General features: G+C 39.9%; 2 protein-coding genes across 2 annotated transcripts; one reads left to right on the top strand and one right to left on the bottom strand.

Moving 5' to 3' along the window:
- Positions 1-436: 436 nt before the first annotated feature.
- Positions 437-7857, top strand: tmem199 (transmembrane protein 199). The gene is made up of 6 exons (XM_041994471.1): positions 437-895; positions 971-1044; positions 3750-3839; positions 3951-3993; positions 4068-4180; positions 7378-7857. The coding sequence occupies exons 1-6, from the start codon at positions 712-714 to the stop codon at positions 7471-7473; spliced, it is 600 nt and encodes a 199-aa protein (XP_041850405.1). The 5' UTR covers positions 437-711; the 3' UTR covers positions 7474-7857.
- Positions 7858-10720: 2863 nt separating this feature from the next.
- On the bottom strand, positions 10721-12742 carry sebox (SEBOX homeobox). The gene is made up of 3 exons (XM_041994464.1): positions 12427-12742; positions 12044-12249; positions 10721-11876 (listed from the first exon to the last, which is right to left on the bottom strand). The coding sequence occupies exons 1-3, from the start codon at positions 12527-12529 to the stop codon at positions 11181-11183; spliced, it is 1005 nt and encodes a 334-aa protein (XP_041850398.1). The 5' UTR covers positions 12530-12742; the 3' UTR covers positions 10721-11180.
- Between the last annotated feature and the right edge of the window lie 1260 nt (positions 12743-14002).

Raw genomic sequence — 14002 nt, 5'->3', positions numbered from 1 at the left:
ACAGCTGGGTATTGACGCTGCATTCATGAAACGTTAAAAATGTAGGAACAACGAGGACAGCGAGTCCCCGCTTCTGAACGAAGGTATAATGGTAATTTGTACACATATTCTGTCCTTGTCACATCAAACCTAAGTGACTACATATACCATTCTATCATTTATTTCATGATATTGAAATGAATTGGTTGTAAAAGAAAGAAACAAAGAAAGAAAATCACAGCGCTGAATCGATTGTTTAAATTGTAATCAACGTTACGAAATATGTAAAGGCAAAAAGTACCACCTTATGAGGCGACATTGAAGGCACCAAAAGCGCTCACGTGTAATGTAATGAGCAAGATTTACGTTCTGACACATAATATTGTGACCAACTTATTAGGCAAACTAATATTTTTAAACAAATGTTATAAATGAGAATTTATAAGTTAAGAAAAACGCGTATTAAAAAAAAATCCTCCAGAACTGGTCACGTGAGCTAAACCGTCGTTTGTCACAAGACAAACCAATATGGCCGCTTACATTTGCGTTTGTTATCCTTAGCTGACAATATCTGCTTACTTTAATGGGCGTTTACGCTCAACTTTATATTAAGAAAGAACATTTAATGAACTTATTAAGTGTTTCGTCAAAATACAAGCTTGGGAAACGTTTTTATTTATTTAGCGGTACCGATCAAAGTAACTTGTGGGCCAGAGTTAGCTGGACAGCATCATGGCATCTTCATTTGTTGTCGGGGATAAATTCAAACACAAGGTGACAGAATTATTGTCAAACAAAGACTTATCTCTGCCTCGAGCACTGAAGGAGGAACTGGAGGAGCTTCTAGAAAAACCCCAACCAACAGTCTTGTCCTTCAGCACAGCCAGAAAACTTCAACAATACATTCGAGACAAAGGTGAAGCTGTTTCCAAGTTTAATGTGCAGAGATTAATGATCATATACAGTTAATACTTCCAACTGTTTTCTTCAGAGCATCCTTTGTACCTGCACGAGCTCCTGGAGGACAGCTGTCTGCACCTTCCTGAGGTTGTGAAGCCTCCCAGGGTAAGATCTTTAACACACCTCACAGTATTAATGTTTTCAGCTCATTTCACAGCTCCCACCATCTTCCAGCTGTATGCAACTGAATCACGTGCTTAGGGACGCCACGAATATATATTTTCTTGGTATTGTAAAACAAATAATAACTTTACTTTTATTATTATGCTACAAATCCCACAACATTATAAATGTGTAAATAACATGAACACTTATTATAGGTCATAAAGTTTTATTTATTTATATCTTTTGATGGCAATATAACAAAGTAAAGTAACAAAAAAATATAATTCCAGAAAAATCCATGAAAACAATGAAAATCAAACCCCAAATTGAGTATCTCAGAAAATCAGAATATTGTGAAAAGGTTCAGTATTGAAGACACCTGGTGCCTCATTCTAATCAGCTAATTAACTCAAAACACCTGCAAGGGCCTTTAAATGGTCTCTCAGTCTAGTTCTGTTGGCTACACAACCATGGGGAAGACTGCTGACCTGACAGTTGTCCAAAAGATGGCCGCTGACACCGTGCACAAGGAGGGCAAGACACAAAAGGTCGTTGCTAAAGAGGCTGGCTGTTTACAGAGCTCTGTGTCCAAGCACATTAATAGAGAGGCGAAGGGAAGGAAAAGATGTGGTAGAAAAAAATGTACAAGCAATAGGGATAACCGCACCCTGGAGAGGATTTTGAAACGAAACCCATTCAAAAATGTGGGGGAGATTCACAAAGAGTGGACTGCAGCTGGAGTCATTGCTTCAAGAAGCACCACGCACAGACGTACGCAAAACATTGGTTTCAGCTGTCGCATTACTTGTGCCAAGCCACTCTGGAACAAGAGACAGCATCAGAAGCGTCTCTCCTGGACTAAAGACAAAAAAGACTGGACTGCTGCTGAGTGGTCCAAAGTTATATTCCCCGAGGAAAGTAAATGTTGCATATCCTTTGGAAATCAAGGTCCCAGAGTCTGGAGGAAGAGAGGAGAGGCTCAGAATCCACATTGTTTGAAGTGGAGTGTAAAGTTTCCACAGTCAGTGATGGTTTGGGGTACCATGTCATCTGCTGGTGTTGGTCCACTGTGTTCTCTTAGGTCCATGGTCAACGCAGCCGTCTAACAGGAGGTTTTAGAGCACTTCATGCTTCCTGCCGGTGACCAACTTTATGGAGATGCACCTGCACAAAGTGCCAAAGCTACCAGTAGTTGGTTTAAAGACCATGGTATCCCTGTTGTTAATTGGCCAGCAAGCTGGCCTGACCTTAGCCCCATAGAAAATCTCTGGATTACACCAGACCCAACAATGCAGAAGAGCTGAAGGCCACTATCAGAGCAACCTGGGCTCTCATAACACAGCAGTGCCACAGACTGATGGACTCCATGCCACGCCGCATTGCTGCAGTAATTCAGACAAAAGGAGCCCCAACTAACTACTGAGTGCTGTACATGCTCATACTTTTCAGTTGGCCAACATTTCTAGAAATCTTTTCTTTTGTGTCGGTCCTAAGTAATCAAATTTTCTGGGATATTGAATTTGGGGTTTTCATTAGTTTTCAGTTATAATCATCTAAATGAAAAGTAATAAACATTTGAAGTATGTCAGTCTGTGAGGAATGAATCTCTACATTATAAAAGTTTCATTTTTTAATTAAACTAACTGAAATAAATCAACTTTTTCACAATATTCTAATTTTATGACGAGCACCTATAGTTGAACAGTGAAAATATTTTAAAACAAAACTTTTTGGGGGTTTTCTCATACATATAATGTTAACTGAACGCTTAACTCGTCACTCGCACTATACGTCCTGCCCGAGTGGTACAAAAAAACAAAATTGCAAATGGCACAATATTTATTTCAATGTTACGTTTGGTAAACATCACCATAAATGAACCCAGTTGCTGTGCCTGTACCTTTAGCATAAAGCTGATGGTTATCATGCAGGTGGTGAAACGCTTTTTATATGTCATGCTTCAGGCTGGTAAGTCTTCCTCCACAATGACACCTTGGTAATTTTGTTCTATAACCAAAGAATCTGTTTGTTTGGAGGGAAAAGCTCTTCCTCTGCCGTACTTTCCCTCTCTAACATGCCTCTTCTGCAACTCACATTGAATAAAAATAAAGCAACACAGGCAGTAACACGGATGTTGTTTAGCTTTGTTTTTGTTCCGTGCATGAGTTGTGCTGATCTAGGATGTTCAGAAATAATCCTTTATGGAAAGTGATGATATTGAGGAATCTTTACAACTAATTAATCTTGGAATTTGATGTTGTGATTTATTGTAAAATCAGGTAATCATGGCATCCCTAGTTTTAATACTACTGTATTAACATGATTTATTAAAAATTTCTGAGTAAGTAAACCAGTCAGTTTTTTGTTTATGTGATCAAACCTGATCATTTAGTTTTAGCCTGTTTGTCGAGAGAAAAAAAAAAGATGTACCTGCTACGTCCATCTGTCACTGACAAGCTGGCTTCCAGTTAAATCCACCACTTACTCATAATTTCCAGTTTCAAAAGATCAAAATGGCAACTGCTGACAAGCCACTGACCTCACAACTGAAGGCTGACCTCACAATGACTGCCTCCATCTGCTTTCCACAGTCAACGGATGCTCCTCTGTTACTGCAACTCTTACCAGTGTCATGTTTTACTAGTAAGACACCTAAAGCTTCATATTAACCATAACTACCTGATTTCTTTCCCTCTTTATTTCAGAATCTAGAGTTAGTTGCACGTCTGGAGAAGATCAAATCAAAGCTTGCCAATGAGGAATACAACAGGATGACACGGAATGTCAACTCTCAGGTATGTTGTCACATGTTTCCTGTAATTCATGGACCGGATTTTAAAAATGATGTTTGACTTAAGGTCAACCCTGAATATGCTGTGAGAAAATTTATCATTTTTTGTTCTCAGGAAATCAACAGAAATGGGACTCTAGCAGATTTTGGCAGACAAGGTTAGTGTGCTGCAGATGTTCTGTTGGAGACGTGATAGCAGAAACTGAGCTGTGAATCCTCTTCTTCCCTTCAGTGCGGTCGGTTAAAGCCGTGCTGGTGACTGTTTTCAACTTCCTGGTGACTGTAGTTGCTGCCTTTGCCTGTTCCTACATGGGCAGTCAGTACCTGTTCACTGAAACTACAGCGGTAAGAAAGAATATCAGTAATTATTATATATATCATATAAATATATTTTATAATGATTATATCATCACAATTATTATCGCAGTTAATGGATTTGACTGATAATTTCTGAGCTCCATCAAACTAACAGAAACCTGATGTTTCCACATTGATTCTTCTGCTGTGGTTTAATGATACCAGTTCAACTTAACCTCTGAAATTTAACTGAGCTTTGATTCATACCCATTAACATTAATGTCACTGACCTAAATGTAAAAGTAGAAAAATGAAAATAACTTGTTCTGTCTGTAACATAATTTGGCCCTAAAGGTGTTAACACATCTAATCTTAAACTAGTGTAAAATAAAATGAAAGCCAGTTAATTCGTTCATTCTGGTTCACTGACTCTGAACATGCATGTTGCAAAAAAGTCAAGACCAACATTTCTGCAACCTCCCCTGTTGGGTCATGTGGGACATTTTACGGTTTCATGGAAAATATGAGCTCATAGTGAATCTGACGGCAGCAACACGTCCTTAAAAAGTAGTTCCAGGGTGATGTTTAGCATCGTGTAGCATCCCATCTTCTTTTAACAATCATCTGGGAAGTGAGGAGACGAGTTGCTGGAGTTTTAGGAGAGGAATTTCCCCTTTATAAATCACACTCTTCCTCGAAGTTTGCGCAAGTGAAATTGGCTCATATCCCACCCCCTGCACACTCACATTCTACCATAAATGGTCAATGTAAAATACCTTATGTTTATAAATAAGCCAGCAGAACTGTGGCATTTTGAGCTTAATCATGGCAAATGAAAAGACAAGAAAATGCAGTTTCACAGAGGCTGAAGTCAAGGTGCTTGTTGGTGAGGTGGATGTTCGCAAAAACATTTTATTTGGGAGACACAGTAGTGGAATCATAAATAAACAAAAGGCTGCCGAGTGGCAGCACATTGTTGCCGCGGTGAATGGTGCCAGAAGTCAAAAAGAAGTGGTCAGATCTGAAGGCAGAGGCGAAGAGGAAGATGGCATGCCACCGCCAGAAGGTGTCTGGCACAGGTGGAGACCCTGGCACACCCAATCCCACACCTATTACATCAAGAATAGCCTCCATGCTCCTGCAAGTGTGGATAGTGGTGGACAAGGAGGGAGACACAGACCAGGCGGAGACCGGTAAAGTAGTCTAAATTCTGTTATTAAATAAAGTTTGGTTAAACACCGGACATGTGCAGAAGCAGTGAAAGCTATACTGTTTTCCCAGGAACTAGACAGTTAGAAGCAGTGGGAGAAGAGGAGATTCCCCAGTTCAGAAAATGCGGATGTATTGCAGCCTGCCCGAGCACAAGTGTGCCCCGGGCACGTGGCGCACCTGGAATTGGCCGGGTACTGATGGACACCGTCCTGCAAACTCAAAGAGAAACAGTCAGTGCAGTGAAGGAAGTCTAGGATGAACTGCAACAAACCCGTGAATGTGTGGCATTTTATCTGACATTTCTAGCTTATTAAAAGAACTTGTTAAAAAATTAACCTTGCTTACTGTTGTCTTACAAATGTTGCATGACACCTTCATGCAACCTTGCTCCCCGTTGAAACTCTTCATGTCCAGGAGGGGGCTGTGTGTCAGGGTCCTCATGGTGAGAGGGAGGGAGACCAGGTGGAAGGGGAATGGCATTCCTCAGTGCGTTGTTGTGCAGGACACCATACAGTGATTATTCTGCACACCTTTTTGGGATGGCACAGCAGTCTGCCCCCTGATGCATCCAGACACCTCCACCAGTTTTTGAGGTGGCTTGTTCCACAACAGCATGATCCACGGCGAAGCACACCTCTGAGGAGCTAGCGCCTCAGGGGGTAGCCAATATCACCTACAATGTGTATTTACTTACCAAGGAGCCAGCCATCATGTGCAGCGCCTGCCTGCAGTCTACCCCCGCACTGCTGCATGTCAGGATGAATGATTCGTGTTGACCCAGGCCATAATTTTGTCAGAACCATGTTTGAGTCACAAATAACTTGTACATTGACTGAATGTACTGTACATTTTTACAGTTCAGATAAATTCATTTTCAGTCGGAGCCCTTATAGCGATGTGAGTGCAGTCAATCGTGCTGATTATATTTGGGAAACTGGACATTGCTGTTGATGTTGGTCAGGAAACTTAATGTATCAAGTAGTTGTTTTAATGGCATCCAAAACAACTGGTATTATTGGGCTCTGGGATGGCTGAGATATTCCAGACCTTCCAGAAGAAGTTTTCTGTTGGTGAAAGGCCAGTTCAGTATCTGTACTCTTCTCCTGTGAAGCCATGCTGTTGCGATGGATGCAGCATGTGGTTTGTCTTGCTGAAATTTGCAAGGCCTTTCCTGGAAGAGATGTCTGGATGGGAGCAGATGTTGCTGTAAAACCTCCATGTACTTTTCAGCATTGATGGAGCTTCACAGATGTGGAAGCTGCCCACACCATAGGCACTAATGCAGCCCCATCCCATCAGAGATGCAGCTTTTCGCATGTCCACTGATAACAAGCTGGATACTCCCTCTCCTCTTTAGTCTGCAGGACACGACATTCATGCTTCCCCCCAAAAAAATTCACATTTTCATTCGTCTGACTACACAAAGAGCTTTCCACGTTGTTTCATATCATTTTAAATGAGCTTTGGTCCAAAGAAGACGGTGTTGTTTCTGGATTGTGTTTGGCTTCTTTGCATGATAGAGCTTTAACCTGCATTTGTGGGTTAAGGGAGAACCCAGAAATGCAAGGGTTGCAGAAGTCTTCCTGAGTCCATGTTACTTCCAGTAGAGAATTATGTCTGCTTTTAATGCAGAAGATCACAAGCATCCAGCCTTGTCCCATGCACACAGAGATTCCTCCTGATTCTAAATATTTTGATGATATTGTACACTGTAGTTGGTGGGATCTTCAAAGTTTTCATAATTTTATTGTCAGGAACATTGTTCTGAAGTTGTTCCACAATTTTTAGATGCATTTTGTCTCAGATTGATGAACCTCTGTCCATCTTTACATCTGACTGTTGCGCCCATTAGATTCAAAATGAGTTCATATTTTGCATTAAAAGGGTAAAATGTCTCAGTTTCAACATCTGATGTTGTTTATATTCTATCAGGAATAAAATGTGGGTTTATGATCATTGCATTCTGTTTTTAATTAGATGCTACAAACAATTTGTGCTGTATAAAACGCACCTGAACTATGCGTGTGTTGCAGCGAGTGATTTCTGCCGTGATTGCTGCGTCTGTGGTCGGCCTCGCTGAGCTTTATGTTCTGGTCCGGACCATGGAGGGAGAACTGGGAGAACCATAGCGCCTTTACTCAAGAATAATGTTGTTTTTTCTTCTTCTTCTTCTTCTTCTTTCTGGGAAATAGATGTGACTTTGAGTCAGGTTAATTCCAAACTGAATAAACTTTTGGAGAAATGGACATTCCACAAAACAGCTAAAAATGTTTATTTATTTCATGTTACTTTTCCCCGTAATTTCTCCTTGGAAGTGTCTGTTAGTGAATGTTGCTTTTCCCTCTGTAATAAATATAATTGTTGTTCAGAGTTTTTCCTTCCAACTAGAATCACTACCACGTAAATTCAGGAAATCTGGCAGTTCTCTTGTCAGCACAATGTTGGAGTGAGATTTTACATCTAAGTAAGATTTTACTGTTTAAATAAAGGACAAATAAATAAAATTACTAATGCACTAATAAAAGACCTTTTTTTTTCACTTTTTTACCTTCTACTGTAGCCCAGTTCCTCATCAGACATCACTTTACTCATTCCTAGATGAACTGAGCTTCAGTCCTCTGGTTTTCACTGAAAGTAATGTGGTTTTCTTTTAGGAACAGATAACCATTAAAAGGTGAATTTACTCTGACACAGTCACACATATCTTGGTAATCTCCCAGCTTTGTGTCAGCTTTCTTTTGAGACCATGATAGTTATGAAGATACTTCATTTACTTTGGTTTTTAATTCAGACAAAAGGCTGAGGAGAAAGAAGACCAACAATGATCTCACACTCAGTTGTTAAGCAACTACCAACATCTGATCTAAGAAATTATTGTTTAGAAACCATGTAAACAACAAGTTGATGAGGTAATTTAGGCTGTAAATACAGTACAGGCTGATGATCTGGGCTTTTTCTGCAGCTACAGGACCTGGACACCTTACATTCATTGGGTAGACCACAAACTCCTCTGGATACCAAAGTACTGATACATGTAATAATGAATATCTTCGGATGCAGACACTCTGCTGCATCTGGTTTGAAGTGAAATATTGAGCTACCCAACACATAAAAAACACCAGATTTTCATGCTCTGAAAAATAACAACATGAATCTTGTTTCAAATCTGATTACATACGACCTCTCCCTCCTCCAGATATGATTTTTTTGTATACCACACTGCCCTGTTCTTAAGTCCTGTTATAATAGTTGGTGGATTAAAAGATGTAACTACATCTGGAAAACAAAAAAAAAGTATATTCCTAAGATCTGAGATTTGACACCCAGATTAAAGGTTTATTGGAAGATTATTTGGTATTAGAGATGATTATGATATGCTGATCTGTGTCCAGCGCTGGATGTACAGTGGGCACTCCTGTCTGTTATATTTGCCTCAGTATTATACCTCTCCTGTAATATTTAAAAACTTAAATCCAGGACGAATTACAGAGCCTGTAAGCTGATAGACCCTGAGCTCCAGCTTTAATTTAGTACTTATTTTTCTTTATTTTTTCATTCCCTCTGTCCATCTAAATCTCCTGCTACTTACAGTACAGAGATATGAAAAAAATATTTTGACTTTGAAAATAATTATTCCTGTCATGGTATCTTAGTTCATGTAATCATTTTAATCTGGATATTTTGAAAGATAATACTCTGGGGTTGGATCATGTTGGAGAAGGAAAACAGGAGCTGGCTTTGTAACGGGAAACCACATCATCCACAACATGGTGCAGAACAGGAAGTGGGTTTATTTAAATTAACATTTGAATATTAACAGTTGTGTTTATTGGTTTTATTCATTTGGATTTGTTTGTTGTTTTTTTCCAAAGAAAATTAGGAGCTTCAACCAAACAACTCTGTTGTTGGATGATCGTTTACATTAACTAAATGTAATTTATTATAAAGGAATAAATAGAGTTTTTAAAATGCCATTCCTTTCTAAATAATCTGTGATGTTAACATTGACTTAATAGCTGAAAATATGCAATTTGCCATGTTAGTAAGTCCACAGATATCTAATCAGCCAATCACATGGCAGCAACTCATTACATGTAGTCATGTAGACATGATGAAGACAACGTGCTGAAGTTCAAACTGAACATCACAATGAGGAAGAAAGGATATTTAAGTGACTTTAAACGTGACATGATTGTTGGTCTGAGTATCTACTGGGATTTTCACACACAATCATCTCTAGGGTTTCCAGAGAATGGTCTGAAGAAGAGAAAATATCCAGTTAGCAGCAGTTGTCTGGACCAGAACGTCTAGTTGATGTCAGAGGTCAGAGGAGAATGGGCAGACTGGTTGGAGATGATAGAAACACAACAAGAAGTCAAATCAGCAATGGTTCCAACCAAGGTGATGCAGATGCAGAACAGCATCTCTGAACAAACAACACGTCCAGCCTTGAAGCAGATGGGCTACAGCAGCAGAAGACACACCAGGTGCCTCCTGCCAGCTAAGAACAGGAAACTGAGGCTAGAATTCACACACACTCGCCAACACTGGACAGCAGAAGATGGAGAAACATTGTTGGTCTGATGAGTCTTCATTTCAACCATTTCAGTAAAAACATCATAAAAACATGGATCCATCTTTCCTTGTATCAACACGTCAGGCTGCAGGTGGTGTAATGGTATGAGGGATATTTTCTGGGCCCGCTTTGGACCCCTTACTAGCAACGTGGCCTGGTTTAACCACCACAGTCTACCTGAGTATTGTTGCTGACCATGTCCATACCTTTATGACCTCAGTGTAGCATCTTCTGATGCTACTTCCAGCAGGATAATGCACCATGTCACAAAGCTCAGATCATTTCCACCTGCTTTCTAGAACATGAAAATGAGCTCACTGGACTCCAAGGGCCTCCACAGTCACCAGATCTCAATCCAGTAGAGCAGCTTTGGGATGTGGTTGAATGGGAGGTTCTCATCATGGATGTAGCCGATAAACCTGCAGCAGCTGTGTGATGCTGTCATGTCAATATGGAGAAAAGTTCTGACATCTTGTTAATACTATGCAAGCAGTTCTGGAGGAAAAATGGGGTCCAGCTAGCAAGGTGGTCCTATTAAAGTGGATCTGATGATGATTAAATAGATTACATTATGAAACTAAAGAATAAAAATGTTAAATTCTTCAGAGTAATTACATTAGAAAAGGAAGCCTGTTAATTAAAGAAGGTCAAATTACTGTAATAGGAACCCCATAAAAAAATGTGTATTAATATTTTGCTAATTTATAGCTGATTAAAAAGCAAATGTACAGGATAAATTTTTAATGTGATTTTGTTTTATACAATCATTGAATCATTAATACTTCAAAGCTGTTCAAATAACCAACTGAAATGTCCAATATCTGCTAACGTCAGCCTGAACACACTGATAAAATCCATCTTTATGAAACCGCAGCCTGTTTAGTTCAGAAGAAAACATCTGGAACATGAAGATGAAGAGATTCTTCACCTCAGAGTTCATCTTCTGAAACAATGCTTCTCTTTAACTACAAATTACTAGTTTGAAATAGTAAACTGAAAAAGGCTGCTTGGATTGAGAAATTATATAAATACGTGTGGTTTTGCAGATGGTTTATACAGAATATAATTTTTAAACTAAAGCACATTAAAAAAAAACATACAGCGATAAAAACAATGGAAACTGACAGAAAACACAACAATCTCAACATATTAGTGTGTAATCTAACACACACACACACACACACAGATTTGTACACTAGAGTGTGAAGGACAGAACCAGGTCTTTGCTGCTCAGCTTTTGTCCATGTCCCTCATTCTGAGTCAGAACTCCAGAAAATTAGTCACAATCGCAGCGTTATAGATGAGATCTGAGATGTATCCCATAGAGGTCTGTGGTCCCATCTGTGGGTGATGATGATGATGGTGGTGGCGATGACCCTGTCCTTGAGTTACCTCCCAGTACACTGGTTGAGGATGGGAAGAGACTCCCTGGTTAGCAGAGCTGTGACCTCCGCCTCCTCCAGCACTGCCTCCGTACCCGGTCTGGTGGCTCCCGGACGGAGTGAGGTTCTGGGACTTGAAGTTGGTGAAGGCTTGGTAGGAGCAGGTGGAGGTAGGGTGGAGAGGCTGCCTGCTGATGGGCTGAGGAAATGAGCTTGGAATGAAACCAGTTAGTCCCAGGTTCTGCTGTCTGTGGTGCTCCTCCTCCCAGAGACGGGACTCTGAGGGTTTCGGGCAGACGCGAACTGGCTGCTGGTGGAGAGGCGAGGAAGATGGAGGTGATGATGATACTGGGTTGCTGTAGATTTGAATCCAATCTGAGTAAATTTGTGGAACATCTTCATAGGATCGATTCTGATCTTGTCTGAAAATGTCTGCCAGAGTAGTTGTTGCAGGGTATGTGGAGGTCCCAGATCCAGCGCAGGGATCCACAAACCTACCTCCCAGGACAGGCTTGCTGGACTTGGGGAGTCTGCCAGTCTTAATACTTCTAGCTCTTCTGTTTTGGAACCATACCTGTGCAAATTTAAATCATCAACCCAGTGCTGATTTAAGTATAATCACATATAACTTTTCAATATTTAGTTATTTTAATCTAAAAAAAAATACCATCAAATAAACCTAAAAAGTTAAATCTGCGGTAGAAGCAAAGAAAACAAAGACCCCTCCGAGCGCAGCCTCACCTGGATTTTGCTCTCGGGCAGGTGTGTGTGCGCGGCCAGCCGCTCCCGCAGAGTGATGTCCGGGTATGGGGTGACGGCGAAGGCCTGCTCCAGCTCAGACAGCTGGGCCCGGCTGAAGATGGTCCGCTTCCTCTTCCTCTGACCCTCCATCAAACAGCCGCTTCTGTCCGGTTCCGGAGAGGACACGGCGCTCTCACTGCGACCGTCTTCCACCACAAATAATGAGAAACACGATTATTATTATTATTTAACCGTTAAAAACATAAACTGTTTGACTGAAAAATACTGGATAAAAAATATAGGATTCATTTCAGAAATTTTCTTGTGATGTTTGTTCATGGAAATTTAAAGTTAATAAGAAGTAAAAAAAATATTTGCCCCACCTTTACAGAGTTCCTGCTCTCCAAACAACGCCTTCACATCCATCAGGTCTTTATGCTGGTTCTGTCTGAATAAAGAGAACTCAGAGTCCACGAACAGAGCCATCCTAAACCCTCGCGCGCACGTTCCCGCTCGGCCCGCACCGACGCAGACAGCTGAGGACGAGTCGGTGGAGCATCTTCTTATATCCGGATCAGATTAGATGGCGCAACCAGCAGATACAGGTGTTAGACGCGTCCCTAATCCTACCAGTTCCTCTTCATCATGGTCTTCATCGACTCTCTGACTGAATGTATTTGTCTCAAATGTATTTGTTGATTGGTCGCTTTTCACCCTGATAATTGAGTGACAGAGAGGCTGTTTTAAATAAGCTGCTCATCGTCATTACATATTAACCATTTCTAGCTAAACTTTGAGTTATTACCATTTTTTCAAAGTAGGTCATGAAGGTTTTTAATCTACTGAACTCTCAATGACCTCAGATTATTATGAACTTTAGGCTTCAGCCTAATGTTTAAAATTGAAAAATGTTTTCAATTTCAGTTTTGTCTGTAATAAATGAAGTGTTGGGGTTGTGAAAAACAAACTGCAAAGAATCTTTTCATTATTATTTTGTTCAGATTTTACAAGATGTCCCCTGCAGTGGACATCAGGATTTCCTTAAATAAATGCAAACTATTTATTTAATGATAAAAAAAATTCAGATCTAGTAAAATACAACAAGTCAACAATTTATGAAAAATATTCATATTTAACTTTTGTCATAGATTCTTTTTGGGCATACAGAGGAACACATTGCATTTTTTTGCATGTTTCATAAAGTTAAAAAATTATAAGTATGCTAATGTTGGGATCTATTACCTGGTAGACCTGTCTAAATGGTATGCTTTTTTCTGGTTTGCACCACTTTAAACCCTATGTGTCTGGCTCTGCATCTTGGGCTTCTTCATCTGAACTTTAACCCTTTCCAGTCTCATCATCTCTCTATGGACTTTTATCCTCTTAAAATTCTATATCCGAGTCTCCCTCCAAGATTTTAAGGATGTTGTCTACCTCTGTCACAGAGGTGTCCACTGAAAATAACGGTGACACAAACATGTGAAACAAAGTCCTGAAGACCAGCACAGGGGACATTAATAAAAAAGGATTTTAGAAAATAAATAAATTCAGCTCTGAAAACTCACTCAAATATTCCTACACCCTGAAAACAACATTTAAAATGATGTTAATTGTTAATCACATGATTATCTTTCTTTTTTTCCATAAAATGCGTTAGCCAAAATGGAGGGCAGACACAAAGACGTTTATGTAAAATTATTACTTTTATTATTATTATTTATAGTTGGTGATTATGCCTTTTTCAGCCCTTATGAGGACACTTTAAGGTTTAAACAGCACAAATCACACATTTAAAATAAAGACGCAAAGAGCAACAATCATATTTAGCTAAGTAACTACTTCCCCATTGTGTGTGTGTGTGTGTGTGTGTGTGTGTGTGTGAGTCATGTTCTTATTGCTCAGTGCTTTGGTCAGTATTTATCATTTTTAAAGTGCTTTATAAATAAAGCTGGTTTGGCC

The sequence above is a fragment of the Melanotaenia boesemani genome, chromosome 9, assembly GCF_017639745.1.
Source record: "Melanotaenia boesemani isolate fMelBoe1 chromosome 9, fMelBoe1.pri, whole genome shotgun sequence".
Lineage (NCBI taxonomy): Eukaryota > Metazoa > Chordata > Actinopteri > Atheriniformes > Melanotaeniidae > Melanotaenia > Melanotaenia boesemani.
This window is presented reverse-complemented; position numbering and strand designations above follow the sequence as displayed.

Bases quoted from the DNA above. Each gene is read 5' to 3' on its own strand.
- tmem199 (XM_041994471.1), top strand. From the start codon at position 712: ATGGCATCTTCATTTGTTGTCGGGGATAAATTCAAACACAAGGTGACA. The intron at 896-970 runs GTGAAGCTGTTT...TGTTTTCTTCAG, and splicing joins ACAATACATTCGAGACAAAG to AGCATCCTTTGTACCTGCAC. The intron at 3,994-4,067 runs GTTAGTGTGCTG...TCTTCCCTTCAG, and splicing joins AGCAGATTTTGGCAGACAAG to TGCGGTCGGTTAAAGCCGTG.
- sebox (XM_041994464.1), bottom strand. From the start codon at position 12,529: ATGGCTCTGTTCGTGGACTCTGAGTTCTCTTTATTCAGACAGAACCAG. The intron at 12,250-12,426 runs GTGGGGCAAATA...TTGTGGTGGAAG, and splicing joins AGAGCAGGAACTCTGTAAAG to ACGGTCGCAGTGAGAGCGCC. The intron at 11,877-12,043 runs GTGAGGCTGCGC...AAATTTGCACAG, and splicing joins TGCCCGAGAGCAAAATCCAG to GTATGGTTCCAAAACAGAAG.